The 16,348-nt window shown below is 53.2% G+C and overlaps 6 protein-coding genes across 6 annotated transcripts; 3 read left to right on the top strand and 3 right to left on the bottom strand.

The window, feature by feature from the left end:
- Positions 1 to 224: 224 nt before the first annotated feature.
- On the top strand, positions 225 to 1,298 carry BGZ61DRAFT_530901 (uncharacterized protein; the record flags this gene model as incomplete). Its single annotated transcript, XM_046253629.1, has 1 exon — positions 225 to 1,298. The coding sequence occupies one exon, from the start codon at positions 225 to 227 to the stop codon at positions 1,296 to 1,298; it is 1,074 nt and encodes a 357-aa protein (XP_046105912.1).
- A 463-nt stretch (positions 1,299 to 1,761) lies between these two features.
- BGZ61DRAFT_208387 (Adenylosuccinate synthetase) lies at positions 1,762 to 5,119 on the top strand. Its single transcript, XM_046237987.1, has 20 exons — positions 1,762 to 1,935; positions 2,067 to 2,077; positions 2,147 to 2,203; positions 2,255 to 2,304; positions 2,365 to 2,403; positions 2,460 to 2,495; positions 2,629 to 2,771; positions 2,830 to 2,888; positions 2,942 to 3,178; positions 3,654 to 3,688; positions 3,742 to 3,839; positions 3,971 to 4,019; positions 4,072 to 4,108; positions 4,160 to 4,194; positions 4,251 to 4,255; positions 4,323 to 4,384; positions 4,448 to 4,516; positions 4,569 to 4,709; positions 4,762 to 4,788; positions 4,844 to 5,119. Exons 1-20 carry the CDS (start codon positions 1,902 to 1,904, stop codon positions 4,895 to 4,897), a joined length of 1,278 nt encoding a protein of 425 aa, XP_046105911.1. The 5' UTR covers positions 1,762 to 1,901; the 3' UTR covers positions 4,898 to 5,119.
- Positions 5,120 to 5,341: 222 nt separating this feature from the next.
- On the bottom strand, positions 5,342 to 6,262 carry BGZ61DRAFT_349486 (uncharacterized protein; the record flags this gene model as incomplete). The annotated part of the gene is made up of 1 exon (XM_046240153.1): positions 5,342 to 6,262. One exon carries the CDS (start codon positions 6,260 to 6,262, stop codon positions 5,342 to 5,344), a length of 921 nt encoding a protein of 306 aa, XP_046105910.1.
- A 671-nt stretch (positions 6,263 to 6,933) lies between these two features.
- Positions 6,934 to 9,587, bottom strand: BGZ61DRAFT_208645 (uncharacterized protein). The gene is made up of 2 exons (XM_046237988.1): positions 9,463 to 9,587; positions 6,934 to 9,406 (listed from the first exon to the last, which is right to left on the bottom strand). Exons 1-2 carry the CDS (start codon positions 9,473 to 9,475, stop codon positions 7,104 to 7,106), a joined length of 2,316 nt encoding a protein of 771 aa, XP_046105909.1. The 5' UTR covers positions 9,476 to 9,587; the 3' UTR covers positions 6,934 to 7,103.
- Positions 9,588 to 12,278: 2,691 nt separating this feature from the next.
- BGZ61DRAFT_492766 (P-loop containing nucleoside triphosphate hydrolase protein) lies at positions 12,279 to 13,046 on the top strand (the record flags this gene model as incomplete). Its single annotated transcript, XM_046250576.1, has 1 exon — positions 12,279 to 13,046. One exon carries the CDS (start codon positions 12,279 to 12,281, stop codon positions 13,044 to 13,046), a length of 768 nt encoding a protein of 255 aa, XP_046105908.1.
- Positions 13,047 to 13,533: 487 nt separating this feature from the next.
- BGZ61DRAFT_476351 (Dolichyl-phosphate-mannose-protein mannosyltransferase-domain-containing protein) lies at positions 13,534 to 15,983 on the bottom strand (the record flags this gene model as incomplete). Its single annotated transcript, XM_046248795.1, has 5 exons — positions 13,534 to 14,177; positions 14,231 to 14,993; positions 15,047 to 15,599; positions 15,656 to 15,786; positions 15,843 to 15,983. 5 exons carry the CDS (start codon positions 15,981 to 15,983, stop codon positions 13,534 to 13,536), a joined length of 2,232 nt encoding a protein of 743 aa, XP_046105907.1.
- Between the last annotated feature and the right edge of the window lie 365 nt (positions 15,984 to 16,348).

The raw sequence follows: 16,348 nt of genomic DNA, 5'->3' as shown, positions 1-16,348 counted from the left end.
GAACACCACACATCTCCCAGGTCCGGCAGCATCCACGCTACTCGGACCCGGCAAAATCAGTCACGATTTCCGCCCCAAACCGAATGAAGAAGTTGACGAAGAGCCTGCGGAGCCTTGGCCGCCGCCGCTCGAAGTCTTCCAAGTCAACAACCTCGACGGTAGCCTCATCCATTCATACCACGGATGACCACGAGGTCTTTGCCTCCCCAGCAGAGGAGAAGCCCATGGCGTTCCCGGCGCCCGCTAAGGAAGAGTCCAAAGCAAGAGCCCCCAGATTCGAACTTGAAACGGAGCCTGAGGCCCTCCCCAAGGCACCACCTGAACCGGCCCCCAGGCGAGAAGAGTCCATCATCCCCGCCAAGGAAGCACTCAAAAATGAAACCCCGAAGGATGAGCTCCAGTTTAAACCTGAGCCACTAGCAAGGGCTATTAAGGAGAAACAACCCGATCTTGAGCCTCAGCCCAAAGTCCAACCCGAGCCACCAGCAGAAAAGCCGAAGAAGGCAGAGCGTAACCCTGTGCCTGAACCCGTCCCTGCCAAGGATGGGCCGAAAGCTCCTGTGGAGAGGCCTAAGGAGGATGCGAAACTGACGACTTTCCCGCCAGTGACTCTGGAGGAATCGAAGCCCAAGGCACCTCCCCCAGTCTCAATCGCGGAAGTGAAACCTGAATCTGCTTCGCTAGTCACTCTGAAAGAATCGAAACTCAAGGCTCCTCCGCCAGTCACGCTGAAGGAAGGAAAGCAGTCTCTTCTCCCGGTCACTCTGGAGGAATCGAAAGCCAAGACTCCTCCACCTGTCGCTCTAGAGGAAGTGAAAGCCAAAACTCCACCACCAGCCACCCTGCAGGAACTGAAACCCAAGACACCTCTACCAATCACACCGAGGGAATCGAAACCCAAGAGTCCCCCACCAGTCACGCTGGAGGAACCGAAACCCAAGACTCCTCTCCCAGTCGCTCTTGAGGACGTCTCCAAAATAGAGCACCCCGCTGAGGCTCCAAAAAGGTCTTGGGCCGAAGACTCTTGGCATCTTGAGGAAGATCCGCAGGAACAAGATTCATGGGAACAGGTCGATCCATGGACACCGGGAGTCGAATCAACACCGACGGTCGAACCAACTCCGGCCGTTGAGCCAATCCCAGAAATTGCGCCTCCTCCGGAAGTCCTGCCAGCTCCCATGATTCTTGCCCCTCCTCCAGTTGCCCCGGCCCCTAGGACTCTTAGGGCGCCATTTACGGCATTGCCCCCGATACAAGCCGAGATTCCGATCAGCATTTGGGTCTGGGCTAGTGCTTGAATGGATTTCATAAGTATTTGAACAGATTGTATAATTTAGAAAATATACATTTTTTTATTAAAAAAAAAAGGATGCTCTTACAACCCGTATTTGGTTTGCTAACCTGGTTTTAATGAGCACTTATGATTGTAGGGATGCCCCTCATAGCCTGCCTCTATTGGTTTTGCAAGGCCGGCAATCGGGATTAACTTAGAGGTGATGTAATTGGTACCCCTCATGAGGGGCTCCGTCAGACTAATTGCTTCACCTCAAATGACCCCACTATATACTCAACGTTTTCTGGTTACTCTTACCATGCGGATTGGAAGAATCTTCTAAATTGAAATGCAGTTCGAAAGTGTAGAGGCAAAGAATATTTTGGGATTTTTTTGCATTATTTTGACCTTTTTTTAACTCGCGGCCGCTGGGTTGCGGGACTGCGCGGCTTGACAGGTGCTAACTTCCTGATTTTTTCGTGACTCCTCGGGAGGTGCACATGTCACTAAGTCCATCCCACCCTTTCTTCTGTGGCGCACCACGTCGAAACTTCAACCTCTTCAAATCGCGCGTCTTTTTTGTCCCAATCAACACCAACCACTCTCTCACGCCCAGTTGTTTGCGACAATGACTATCACAGTGATTCTGGGCTCCCAATGGGGTAAGAACCTTTCCTTATCCCTGCATTCCTTCGTTTTGTGCCCCGCGCCGATACCGCGGGGTGAAAACCGCGGGGCGACATCGCGAGGTGACGACACAGAGACATCTGCTGACACGATTGCGCCCTTGTAGGAGACGAAGGCGTATGTGAACCTATCGGGCTTACGACTCCACAAGATATCGATCAATTGACTTACGAGCGCGACCAATAGAAAGGAAAGCTGACCGACATCCTTGCCCCCGAGGCACAGCTTTGCGCGCGAGCTGCCGTGAGCACAGTCCAATCCACGACAAGGAATACACACTGAGACAACATACAGGGCGGTCACAATTGTGGGCACTCAATTCACGCCAATGGTGTGTCGTACAGGTATACAGCCTCAGGACAGGCATCATAACTGAGGCATGGAGGAAGACTTACAGTTTCTAGCTTCCATCTTCTTCCGTCCGGTCTGATCAACCCGAATTGGTGTGTTGCTAATTTGCTGTGATCCGTGATGTATCAGAACTAATGTTTCATCCCAGCATGAACTTCATCGGCTCAGGTGTCGTCTTCCACGTGTAAGTAGCCGCCACCATCGAGACACTATACCGCCCCTTCGATTACGCTATTACCTATCAATCGTGGTCGTTAATTTCGAAATGACAACTCTGCTCTTGATTGTGTAGGCCGAATTGTTGACCGACTTTCTAGCCCCTCCTTCTTCAAGGAGCTTAAGGAGCTCGATGAGCTCGGCCTCCCTGGAGTCTATGATCGAATTCTCGTCTCAGACCGCGTCCATATCGACTTGGACCTTCACGCCGCCGTCGATGGACTTGAGGAGGTTGAACTAGGAGGTGAGCAATCCGATCAGCAACCAAATCCTTGGACAACCTCTAATATATCACCTTCTAGAGGGCAAGATCGGAACCACCGGTAGAGGTATCGGTCCAAGCTATTCTTGCAAAGCCGCAGTAAGTACAATGATACCGAAGTGGCAATGTACACTTTGCTGAGTCTGTAATAGCGAAGTGGAATTCGGATGGCAGAGGTCTTCGATGCCGAACTCTTTGAGTCTAAGCTTCGACGACTTGCATCTGGCTACGCTAAGAGATACGGAGATCTGCTCAAGTACGACGTCGAGGAGGAGCTTGCCCGTTTCAATGAGTACCGCCCTAAACTCGCTAAATACGCCGTCGACGGCGTATCTCTACTCCAATCAGCGCAAAAGAACAACACCAAGATCCTTGTAGAAGGCGCCAACGTAAGTACTCTACCCCAGTAGCCGAAGTATCTTTTCTGACTCTTTGGTGGGCTGAGCAATCGTGCCTGCGGTCTCATACCCCATTTCTCCGACCCTGTGGCATTATTGTGAGGCAGACTAGAAGTACCTTCACTTCATCTGGCCAAAGTAGCAATACGGCCGTGCCCTAATGCCTCTGGCCGGAATGGACTTCGAGCACTTTTAGCCTTCCTCACAATGCCAAACGGGTTCAATGTCTGCGACAAACCTGTGACTATGGTCCAGTAACCTTTGACATATTGATATTTCTTCATGAAGATTGAGCCCTGATATTATTTATGGATGACCACATCTATAGGTAGTTTCAGGGCTTGTTTTCATGTCAGAAACCTCCTTTCTACATGTCGAAGGTGGACTATTGGTACTCGTTTTGATCCGCTTTGGCAGGAGAATGGGGTATCAGACCCAGAGACTTTGCTCGGCTTACCTAGAACAGGCCCTGATGCTTGATCTAGACATGGGGTCGTACCCGTGAGTCTTCTGCCCCCCTATCTTAAATGCAAAATACTAATTGCGGAAACAAGATACGTGACTAGCTCTACCACAAGCATAGCAGGCATTATCGGCGGTTTGGCACTTAATCCTCGTGGCCTCACAGAAGTCATTGGTGTAGTCAAAGCCTGTATGTTTTATTCCACCCGCCGTGTGACTGAAGACGATGCCACCGGTTTCCTAAGATACACCTTATGTTAGGATCGGTGGCCGCTTCTTCACCCACATGCTCGCCTTCACATTCATACTGACGAATACCAGACACAACGCGAGTTGGTATGGGAAGCTTCAAGACTGAAGACCTTGGAGAGTGGGTATTCCAACCTATTGGGCTATGAGTGGTAATTGACCAAGTGCAACAGGGTTGGCACGAAACTCCAGGACGTGGGCCGAGAATGGGTAACGATTCATCGAAACAGGTTACGAAGAATCAATACTGACTGTTTCTAGGGAACTTCCACTGGTAGAAAACGCCGTTGTGGCTGGTAAGTTTCTTGGATACTCGGAAAAGTGTGTTGAGTGGTCATACTAATGAGAATAGGCTCGGTGTGTTAAACCCTATGATGATAGACACGGAGCATCCTGCACCGGTATAACTAACACGTATTTGTAGACCTTGTTGTCGTCAAGTATAGCACGGCGATCAACTACTACACTGCACTGAACCTCACCAAGGTGAATATCTATTCGCGAGTTTTGCCCTTGATTTAGGCACAATGACTAATTCGACCTTCACAGCTTGATGTTCTCGACACCTTCGAGACGATCAAGATCGCCATTGCGTACAAGGATCCCGAGACCGGCGAGGTTAGTCTACATACTTGTATTCGAGTTGATACAAATCGCTGACGGCCTGTAGGAGTTGGCTGCATACCCTGCAGATCTCAACATCCTCGACCGCGCTGAGGTTATCTACCACGAGATGCCCGGATGGAACAAGCCGACCACTAACGCGAAGACCTACTACGACCTCCCCAAGCAGGCACGAGATTACGTCGATGTAAGAGTTTGGTTGTTACTGACGTGGGCGACTTTGCTGACTGCTTTGCTAGTATATCGAGAATTTCGTCGGAGTCAAGGTAAGCTTTAACTCTTGTGAACCGCTTCAATAGCCTGTGTATTGACAATTCCTAGATCAAGTGGATTGGCACCGGCCCCGACCGTGAAGCTATGATTAAGCGATTTTGAAAGGCCGCTGGTGGGATGGGTTGGGTCGGGGTGAGAGAGGGCTATGTGTGAACTCTGGTTGTATGCTTCCAAACACAACAGGAAGTCCAATAGAATCTCTAAGTCCGAGTACCAGCAAAGATAGAAAGTCGTTCTGATATTCTCTAGTTTATGGGAATTAACACAAACCAATCTGTGCATTCATCAGCCCTGGGAGCGAATCCGGTGACGTCTCACGCAACGCTATCACCGTGCTTTAGATTGATGACTGCAAGCCTAATTTGGCCTCGTGGGTCCAGATACGTTTTGATGTCAATATTTCAATGCCATCAAGTCCTACTTCCTAGGCTTTCAACAGAATCACTGCATGCTTGGCCTGGTTCATAATACTTAAATTTTGATGTATCCCAGGATTATCGGCAACGGTGTCTCCCATAAACCACCTCCAGTTCTGCCTCCTCAGTTTCAAGTCGTGTTATTAGCGAGAGCTCCCTGAGAGACCAAGCTCCGAACAAACGCCACAACCCCTCTGATTGCTACAGGAGGAATATCTCCGTTTTTGTCAAAAGAAGGGTCGTACGATGCAATTGTAAGCGAGGCTGGTTGTGTTTTCCGAGTAATCGTCTCCAGGCATCCGACAAGATCTGTTTCCAGCAGCCCGCCAGGGGCGGAGAATTTATTCACCATTCCGACCGAGGTGTCGAGGCAGTCGAGGTCGACGTGGACCATTGTCGGACCTAGTTGTTGCTCTGCCAAGATCTTCTGTAGCTCGGATTCGAAATTGACATGACGCGTTGTGTCTCCCCATATGGTAGAGAAGCCTGCGTCGATAACTCGCCCGCGCTCCAGCTCAGTCACGTCACGCATTCCGACGTTGACGAAACTCTTCTTCAGGTCCATGGGCTGAAACCCAGGCACAGTAGACAACAGAATCTTCCACCCGACGCCCTCCAACATGGCCACTGGCATGGAGTCAAGGTACCCACTGGCCAGGACGTCGGGAGTGTTGTAGTCATCATGTGCGTCAAACCACACACAACTCGGCGTCATCTTCTGGCGAAGGAATTCGTTTGAGCCCGCGAGGCCAGCGGCCACACCCACTGCGGTGGAACAGTTGCCGGAAAGGATGAGGGGGAATGAGCCGGCATCAATGACCTGAGAGACTGCCTTGGAGGTGCGACGCAGTAGCTCAAAGAGACGCCCGATTTCGCCCTCATACTCATCCACGGGCTCAAGCTCGACCACACTCACCTCAAACCCTTCGTCTTTAACCGCAGTGACGAGACCGGCCTCGATCAATGTTGTTGGTCCTGCGCCAACGGCGACGTTCTTGACGCCGACATGGTAGGGCGACGAGATTATGGTGATGGACTTTGCAGGAGCCATGATGGAGAAGCAGATTCCCTCGCGTTCTGGTAGAAAATGGGTTGGTATAGTTGTAGGTTGGTAAGTTGATCACCGACAGATCTGTCTGGCGTTGATCGTGGTACTACACCCGGCTGGCCGTTGAGAGTGATGGCGGGAATCAGAAGAAAGCCAATATCTTCCGTCCCTGTCCTCCTTTTATGAACCTTTCTAGAAGAGCAGACACGAGCCGGGTAGGAAATATATAGAATTGCGACCATTCCTTCAAAGTCCAGCCAACACGCTCGTTTGGGACTATTCCTCCAAAGTCCAGTCAGATGCAGGCTGTTTGGAGCTATTCCCCCAAAGTAGAGCAGTGCGAAGTGCGGCGTCAGAATGACACACAAAAGAGGGACCAAAGTGAAAAGACCGCGATAGCCGAGGTTGACTATACGTAGCCCTGGTCATATGGCGAGTACATGAGAAATCACTGCCGGCGACGTCGAGCTCCGAGTGTTGAGTCAGATGATGACTCGTATGCATGCCCTGACAACCAACCAGCCGGCATAGATGTCTGCATTTCATGCATGTAACATAAAGGGCGAGCCTTGTGGGTTACTTCCTCATTCAAATCGATTGGGTCTTCTGGGGTTGACTTGCATGGAGAGAGCCACTATCAGTTTGACATCTTCGCGCCCTTCATGTCATGGCGCTTTGCACTTATCTCGATGAACAGCGCCCACACGTTGTCCAATGAAAGCCAGTTGGTTGAAGGTTCGTATCATTCCGGATCCAGATCGAACACCCCCGCAGTTCTATCCCTACACGGTAATCCAAGAAATGAAAATACAGAAGCGCCAGTTTAAAACATTCAATACCCAGGCTATGCGTAATCCCGTTCCTCTCCTACTCTTCGTTCCCCGAACAGATATGCGGCCTCGAGGCAGAACCGCCCATGCCCTCTCTCCATGCGCCTCTCACTGCCGTAGCAGATGAGCACCGCATCCACGATGCCGCTTAGGATACCCTCCATAGCGCCCATCACCGAATAACCAATGAAACTCGCCATCAAGCCAACTACGTAGGCGTACGCCGAACCCCTCGCTCCCATGCCGTCCGGAAGCTGAATACGCAGCTGCTTAGCCGTAATAACCCATCCCGCCAAACCCAGGCCAGTGGCCATAATCAACCGAGTCGCCACCAGAAGCAGCTTTGCCAATCGGTATGGGAGGAGCCCGTTGGGCTGTCCCCGAAGACGCAGTGCCCGTGGAGTCAGAGTTGTGGTCGGTATGCTAGGGGAGACGAGCTCCATCTGGTCCAGCCCTCTGGCCGAGGTTGCCAAGTTTTGCGAATGGATGGCCGAGTATGTGATGGTCAGCGGGTTCATCAAGGCCACGACAGGCGTCGGAATCCAGAAAGAAGCAATATTCGAGATAGCCGCACCCATCCTCCTCGGCAGAAATATAAACGGCGCTCGGATGAGCAGGGACAGGAGAGTCGATTCGCAGATGCTGCCAAAAATGGTTGTTAGCGCGTGGTTAAGCGCAGCTGTAACAATCTCTCGTGAAGGCGTCGGTGGGCCGGCGTTCCGGTGAAAGTACCACTGGGACACAGTCGCGGCTGTGGTGCCGCGGTGGACAGCGTTGATGACGGAAACGGTCCACATGTACAAGAAAATAAAGGCTGCTCCCAACCACCAACTCGAGAAGCGGATCACGAACCGCACGAGTGACTTGGAGAAGTAACCTCCCATGAAAACGCGTGTGAACATGACGAGCCAAGCCCAGGTCCAGATTACAATCAACGCCAAGCACCCGAAGCCCACCAGCATCAGTGCCGAGTTCTGAGCCAGAATCTTGCTGGAGAACTGCAGGATCTCAATCGCTTGTTGGATCGCACGACGGCCCCTCACGACCAACCATACCCAAAGTACACATGCGGCAGCGGGGATGATTGCTGTCCATCGCATGACGGTGTCCTGCAGGCTCGTCCCGTGTGTCCGACCTTTGAAAGAGGAGACAAAGGAGTAAATAGAGAAAGAAAACAAGATGACGGGCACTGCGATAAGAATGACGCTAACGAGGGGACGGACGAAAGACCTGAGGGCTGCAAGCCAGACGAACGACACCATGACGGCCACCACCGTATCCACTGCTAGCATGTGAAATGACTTTTGTAGTGTGGTGTAGATGGTATCACCAACAGGGCTCTTTCCCGGTGACGTATGTAGCCAGACGAGAAAGAAAGTTGACAGCATCCCGGCAAGACTGATGAGGAAGATCCAGGCAAAGAACGGGTCATGTCGAAAGATTTCACCTTCGGGGAAATTCACCGTTGTCTGGATAGGTTCCTCATCATCTAAGCCGTCTTCCCGTCGCGCACCGCTCATTTCCGTTTCTGTGGTAGACTCTCTCCGAACCATAAATGGTGTTCGCTCCGAATCGCCGGTGTCGCCGCGCTTGAACCTCTGGAAGGCGGGAGGGCTGGTGTCGGTCGGGGTCTCGCCCAAGAGAGATGCAGGCGGATCCTCGTCCAGATCTGCCTGTGACTCGAGCCCAACATCCACCATCTTGCCCTTTCCATCTGGTCCACGCTCGCTGTTCTGGTCAACGCTCGATCTAGGACTGTCCTCGACCTCTTCCACCAGGGTATCATTCGCTACGCCTGGGCGATGGGTACTTCGGGCTCCATTCCAACTGCTTTTGAGGCCGCGTCGCAAGCCTCGATCTTGATAAGGATGGTCTCCGTGGCCAACGCTGTCGTCGAGCGAGCCCCGGCTATGGGCATCTGAATCGACGCTGTCGGCCAATCTGCTTGCAGCAGCCACGCGACGGGACCTCTGCAGGGCAAACAAGTCGGCGGCCTCCCGTTCCCTCTCTTCTTCGTCATCCTCCTCCCGAAACTCATCTAGGGTGCTCTGGAACAGCGGGGCATCCTGAGCGGCGGAGATGCGAGACGCAAACGCAAGCTGACCGAAGCGAGAGCCGCCGCCGTTCTGTTGATAAGGATTCCCGCCATAGCCACGAGATAGAAATGATCTACTGGGGTTCGCGCCTCGGCCGGCGTCTCGTTGGGTTCGGGAGGGTCGCGATGTCCAGTCGGATTGCCGGGGAGGCGCCTCGTTGTTGTCGGGCTGGCCGAAGTTGGACAGCCTCGACTGCGACTGTGCTAGGAATCTGGATGCATCTGGAAATAGTTAGAATCGTCGCGAGCGCTGGGGAAGACAGGTTCTTTGCACGAACACTCCGAAAACATGGCGCGCTCTCAACACCAGCCACCTCACGTGCGCCCAAGCACACTGCAGCGGCGACCTCGATAGACTGATTGTCGATGTGACGTAAGGCGGAGACCGCAGGCAGACAGGCAGACGAGGCCTCGTGTGTCGGAGCGTCGTTGGAGATGTTTAATCGGGTCGCCAAAGGGGATATCGGGGTGGCAGATCGGACGGAAGCGAGGGTCGTCGCGGGAGACAGTGGTGTATGTATGAGGAAGAAAAATATGCAAAAAGCAAAAGATGGTTGTGCAAAGGTTACCAAAAGGTCATGAGGCGGCCCGGCAGACAGATGAGGCGTCCTCGGCTTATCACTGGTGCTGGGTCGCTGACTGACCGAGTTCAGGCAGACAGCCAGGCCGATCAGCTCCAGTTGTCCAGGGACCTTAGGGGCCCTGGTAAGTCCTGGGGCGCTGAACTTTAGTGGTCGCGACATGCGGTCAGCAGAGCCTAGGGGGGCCCACAGCGCCTAGGACCGTGGCGGGACGCACTCAGGCGCCACAGGCAGCCGCCCTGCCAGAGCATCTTGAGAGGCATCAAGGGTAACCTGGGGCCATGTACTTGCGGTGCGGCATGACACGTGGATTACAAGGCGTGGATACATATGCAAAGGTAGTTGTTGGCGTTGATGCACGCAATCTGCCGTCACAGCACATCCTGTACATGTACATCAACCTCCAACATCTCGTATCCAATGCCCCTCCCTGTTATAGACGCACAATCTCTCGATATCTTTTATCCATTCCTCGAATATTAGCCCACGCGAGACTCGACCTCGAACAGTGACCAGTGCCCGGATGACTGAACAGGGCAGAACGGCTGATCAAACGACCTTTGCGCTGGGATCAACTGACTCTTTGGTGTCTTACCCAATCCGTTATCGCAACTCGCCCGTTGCGTCACCGATAGCGCAGCACCGAAGCCCAGAACCCCACTGTAACTAGACCCTATTTGGTGGGAAGTCCTCCACCTCAGTCTGCATCCGTCACGCTCGCGTCACGCCCGGATGGACTCAGGTCACTTCCAAGAGCGGGAATAGCATGATTTCTTGGTAATTGTAGAAAATATTTATTTATCCTGGTCATGTTTGGGAGATTTCGAGCTCATTCATTGGAATGTTTATTCTTTCTTACTCCCGGCGCCCTTGGCTACGCTTATCCACGAACGACATGTGTTTCATCCTGACGCCACAAGGGCAACCAGGGACCGTTAAATCACTGTCATCGTGAAATAGCATCTTCATTGTAAAGTCAGCGTTTCTAAGAATCCTGGACTTACTATCCCGTGCAGAGAAAGTATCCAAGATCATGTCCACAATCTCCATAGGGTATTCGAGAAAGATAGCCTCACCATTATTGCAGTCAAAAACTGCTACGGTGTAGCTATCGTCAGAACATCGCGACGCCAGAGGCGTTAGGATCCCGTCGGCTCCCGTCTGTCAAATATTTACCTAGAGGTATCGACTTCAACAGTGCACAGCTGCATAAGTAGAATTCAGGGTCACGAGAGTTTGCCACGTTGTGTCTCGCTTCTCCCAAGGAAGTGCTGGTATTAGTGCAGCATAGCGGCAGATGACGGCAGTGGCATTCCATGCATGCGAGCTGACGAGTGAATGAGATATAGGCTCACTCATAACTGCGGAGCATTTCTATTCGCACACATGTAGCTTGCTATTTACACCAAGTACATACTCTGATCCTCAAGATAATCATCAAGAATGCGCCTAATACAGCAACTCAGGAAATAAAGTTTATATAACCCTTAGTCTTAGCACTTGTCCCCTAATAGTCATTCTTGTTATATTTATCAAGTTAGATTTGTTAATAGAGCTGGAGAAGTTGGTCTTTACTCCCGTCCGCGTCTCTCTGATGCTGTTGACAAAGTGGGGACGTATCATTGCCTATTATGGCGACCACGCCCCCGTCAGACAACATTGGCCTCGGAGGCCCATGTACTCGGTATACATGTGGCTGGGCAATGATGTGATATCAAGCCTCGGGCTAAGTAATTGACCTAATGCTTGTTCCGACTCTTATCGTCACGGTTCACTGACGGCGATGAGGGGGTACAGCCCACGCGCGTCTCCGCTGTTCCCGGGGCTCACTCCGTAGGAGCAGTAAGGCAGATAGGCTATTCTGCACATAGTATCGTCGGAATAATTCGCAGTGGAACTCTTTGAGTATGGCGACTGTTCGTTCGTCCACTATTGTAGCCAAATGTACGAGTCATAGGTGGATCGGCAGAGGGGGAGTCGCTAGAAGGTAATCACAAGCACCCATGATCGTTCTTCATGCCCCCAAAGCGCCACTAAAAAGAGCCCCAAGTCCTCCCTCCCAGATCCCGGAGGCTTCCAGGTTGCCGGCGTGGAACCATGCCATCGTCACCTGCAACGGTGCCCGCTTCCCGTACTCTCCCCCCTGTGATCTGGCCTTCATCTACTTCACTCCGTCACCTCTTGTTTTGCATTATTGGCTACGCGCACCACACATAATCACCCCCCTCGCAATTCCACGGATCCAAGTTGTAGATATCTAGAGACATCATTTTGTTCTAGTCTAAAGCACCTCTTCTTACGGCCAGGCCGTCTTCATCAAAAGCACGTGCCCCTCGCCTCCACAGCTCTCGCGATAGCTCCCTCCTCCCTCCAAGGCACCAACACAACGCCTCTCCGTCTCTTCTTCCTCCTCCTCCTCCAGAACAAACTCGAATCTTTCCTCTATTCTTTCATCACGCTCTCCTCGCCTCTCCGCCCCTCCTCTCCCACTCGTTGCCCCTCCCTCTCTTCCCATGTCGGCCACTCCTTGGGACTACATCGCCAAGCTCGTCTGCATCGGCGACTCAGGATGTGGCAAGTCTAGTCTCACCATCCGCCTCTGCGAAGGCCGATTCTCACCCCATCACGACGTCACCATCGGCGTCGAGTTCGGTTCCCGCATCGTCCCCGTCGGCCCGCCTCACTCCAAACCCGAAGTCCGCCCCTCCTCCGCCGACCCTTCAGACCCCGACGCCGCCCCCGATGGCCTCCCCGAACCTCCGCGCGATGCCTCCTCAGTGCCCCAGAAGCATATGAAGCTCTCTCTATGGGATACGGCCGGCCAGGAGACATACAAATCCGTCACGCGCTCCTATTTCCGCGGCGCCAGCGGCGCCCTCCTTGTCTTCGACCTCTCCCGCAAGCAGACCTTCCAGCACGTTACCGATTGGCTGAACGACCTGCGCCAGATAGCCGAGCCTGACATCGTCGTCATCCTTGTCGGCAATAAGGCCGATCTCGCCCAACAGGAGGACAACAAGCGCGAAGTCACTCGCGAGGAGGCCGAGGAGTGGGCCCGCCGCAACGGCGTCATGGAGTACGTCGAAACCAGCGCCAAGAGCGGCGAGAACGTTGAGAAGGCATTTATGCGCGTCGCCGAGAGGATATACAATAACATTCAGGCCGGGAAGTATGATCTTAACGATAGGAGGTCCGGCGTCAAGGGACCAGCCGCCGGTGGGAACCGCCAGGTGAGACTCGGAGGCGACTCGAACAAATCGGCAACCGGGGGTTGTTGCTAAGTCAAGCAAAATATTATTACAAGAGGAGGACAGGAGGGAGGCACAGAGACACAGCTAGTCCAGGAGGCACGCGCTCGCATCATGATACCCCTTGTCTGCAAGAAAACGTTGTCATCATCAAACAAGTGTATGAATTGAAGTACTCATCAAGGATTGTACAATAATGCGGAATACACTGTCGGCCCTACCAGGCCGGCTAAAGACCCATAAAGGAAATATTGCATTAGACGCGGACCACATTCCGGTGACTGTCTTCCTTGAACTCTTTTTGTCTTTCCTTGCTCGCTTTCCCAGCCCAGATCCATGAAAATACGTCCCCCTATCTTAGATTCCGAACATCACCCGATATCCTTAGACCATTTGTAAAGAGGGGATTGTATCCGCGTCTCCGCCATCATACATATTGAGCGAACTCGTCTATAGTTACACCTCTCAAGATGGACCGAGAAGGGCTCGGTCCATGTGCAAGAAGGTATGTGGACATCACTTAGTCAGTGATGCGCCAGCCGTCGAACCACTTCATGTAGCCGTACTGCTTGTGGTTTCCGGTCATGCCCCAGCAGATGGGGATGAAGTACACGTAAAGGCCAATGATGACGGTGTACAAAATACCGTAGACGACCCCCTGGATGGCCTTGTTGCGGTTGCGCATGAACCAATCGACCAGGAAGCCAAAGGTGAGAACGGCAAAGTACAGAGCCGGGTAGTAGTGATGCACGTAGGTAACACGTGCCATAATGACAAAGGGGAGGTAATGAAGGAACCATCCGGCGATGGGGTAGAGAGCAGCGTAGTGGATCAGGTCAATCTCCTTCTCGTTGAGATCCTCGAAGCCGCGTTGCCATCGGAGGATGTACCAAACAACAACGAGGCCAACAACGCCGAGTGAGACGGTAGAGCCCCAGTAGACGAGGGGGTTACCAAGCAGGAAGTACTTGACGATGTCATCGCCCCAGCCGCACATGCGGAGACCAACGTTCAACACGGGCCACTGCCACCATTGAGAAGCGAGATCATCCTGCTTATCGGGATCGGGAACAAGGGCGTTGTTGGAGGTCATCATCGCAACGTTGAGGTGAACAAAGTCGTGGAAGAAGGGGGAGGTGTACACGCCAGCCTCAGCGGGGGGGACTAGTTAGAGTCAGTACAGGCCAGAGCAATAAGATAGTGTGGGCTTAACATACGCTTCTCGTTCACGTGAGCCTCGACGTTCCAGTGAGTGTAAGTGTCGCGAGGGTTGTTGTCCTTGGTGCAGGTAACCTCAATTTGCTTGAAACCCCACTGGGGAAGGTTCACATTGCCAGCTCGGAGGTAGCAGCCCATGACCTCGTTCTTGAGACGGAAAGCGGTGGTGAGGGTGCGGAGCTTGCTGTAGTCGCGAGAGGCAGCATCACGGACAACCTCAACCTTCCAATGGTCCTTCTCGTCGCCGACAGTCAGGTTACCGTAGCAAGAAACTTCCTTCTGGCCACGGCTGATGGGGGCGGCGATATCGTGAGAGTGCAGGTTACGGCCAGTCTGGGCGTGGATAAGACGGATCATGGAACCGTCACCGATGTATCGAAGCTCAGGGTCCTCGGCGTTGTAGACGGGGTCTCGGCGGTTGGGGTAGAAGAACCAGTCGTTGTTGGTGTCCTTGTGGTGGTAGCAGGTGATCTGCTGCTGCTTAGAACCCTCAGGGTAAGTCTGAACGTGAGAGTGGAGAAGACCACCACCGTATCCCATGTTCTTGATGGTCGCGCGGGAACCATACACAATCTCGAGGGGGCTGTCCTTTCCGACATTGGTACCCTTCAGGTTGGCCTGGAACAGAGAGCTCATCTGAGCATCGCCTGGGCCGGTCTTGTCGAGGATAGCAAAGTGCAGAGCAAAGGAGAGCATGTAGATGAGGAAGGGGATGACGATCAGACCGACGACTCGAGTAACGACATGGGCACCGAGGGTAGTCTGCAATCTGTTAGTTTGTTGCAAGGCGAACCACGTGAAAGAGCATTACTTACAACAGGCATCTTGGTGTCACCAAACTTGTTCCAGAGATCCTCAATGGTGTACAATCCAACCAAGGCAGTCACAAAGAGACCAACGAGCTTGACACTGCAGACACAGCCGATGCTGACGCCAGTCATGAAGAGCCAGAAGAACCACTCGGGCTCAAAGCTGCTGTGGCGCTGGTTGTGGAACTTGGCCCAGCAGAAGACGGTGGCGACGGTGCCGCAAAGGAGCATAGAATCGAGGAGGATAAAGCGGCTGATGGTGGTGTACGAGTTTTCGCAGAGAACCATGAGAGCGACGAGCCAGACAGCGGGACGACGGAGCTTGAGCTCTCGAGCGGTGAAATAGGCCAGGGGAATGCAGACAATGCCGAAGGCGGCATTGAAGGCACGCATAAAGGTGTAGTCGACATCTTCGGGGTACTTCTCGCCGGACTTGAACTCGAACGATCCGTTGTATCCAGCGAGGACTCCGGAGAGACCAACCAGCATCTTGCCGAGGGGAGGGTGAACGTCGAAGTAGTATTCATGCTTGATGTAGTAGCTTCCGAACTTGCCAAAACTGCGCGAGATGGGTCAGTGATGCCACTTGAGGCGCGATGATATGAGGAGACGTACTGGGCTTCATCCCAGGTGACAATGTTGCTGATGCCAATCTTGTATAGTCGGGTGAAGATGGCCAGGGCTGTGAAGATCAGCGGGGCAATGACAACCTCCCACTCGTCGAGGACGTTGAGGAAGGACTTCTCCTAGAGATGCAGTTAGCACATTGCATCCCAATGTCATGGATTGCAAGGTACCGCACCTTCTTGGCCAGCTTCTTGTTGTCCTCGGGCTGGGCGAACTGGGGCTGGGAGGTGGCTTGCGACGAGGCGACGGGACGCTGTCTGAGGCCATCGCCCACGTCCGCGCCAGAGGCGACGGCGGCGGCCTTGTCGGCAGCCATCTTGCGTCAATCGAGAGACGGGAGGGCGATCTGTAAGAAGACGCGAGGAGGGCGGTGCGGCGAGGTGAAAGGGGGTTGATGAGGTCGGCAGAAAGGTGCCGAGGACAGCTGGAGAAAAAGACCGGACGAGCTGTCAGACTCAAATGGCAAAAGGGGCGAGAGCGTCGACGAAGGCGGGCAGCAGGCCGTCGTCAATGCGAATAGCAAGGCAGAAAAGCCAGGACCTGTATTGAAGGCGCAGGTTGGAGAAGAAGAAGAAGAGGAAGAAGAGAGACTCGAGACCGGGACCAGAGTGGTCGAGAAAGATGGCGGCGTGGTGGTTCCAAGAATTACGACACGACACGAATTCGACGGCATCCCCTGAA

The sequence above is a fragment of the Ilyonectria robusta genome (genome assembly GCF_021365365.1).
Source record: "Ilyonectria robusta strain PMI_751 chromosome Unknown BGZ61scaffold_7, whole genome shotgun sequence".
In the NCBI taxonomy this organism is placed as follows: domain Eukaryota; kingdom Fungi; phylum Ascomycota; class Sordariomycetes; order Hypocreales; family Nectriaceae; genus Ilyonectria; species Ilyonectria robusta.
Note: the sequence above shows the minus strand (reverse complement) of the source record. Positions and strands in the feature narration are given on the sequence as shown.

Excerpts from the sequence above, each read along its gene's own strand:
- BGZ61DRAFT_208387 (XM_046237987.1), top strand. The coding sequence starts at position 1,902 with ATGACTATCACAGTGATTCTGGGCTCCCAATGGG. Across the intron at positions 2,772-2,829 it reads TGAGGAGGTTGAACTAGGAG|AGGGCAAGATCGGAACCACC; the intron begins GTGAGCAATCCG and ends ATCACCTTCTAG. Across the intron at positions 4,020-4,071 it reads AAGACTGAAGACCTTGGAGA|GGTTGGCACGAAACTCCAGG; the intron begins GTGGGTATTCCA and ends CAAGTGCAACAG.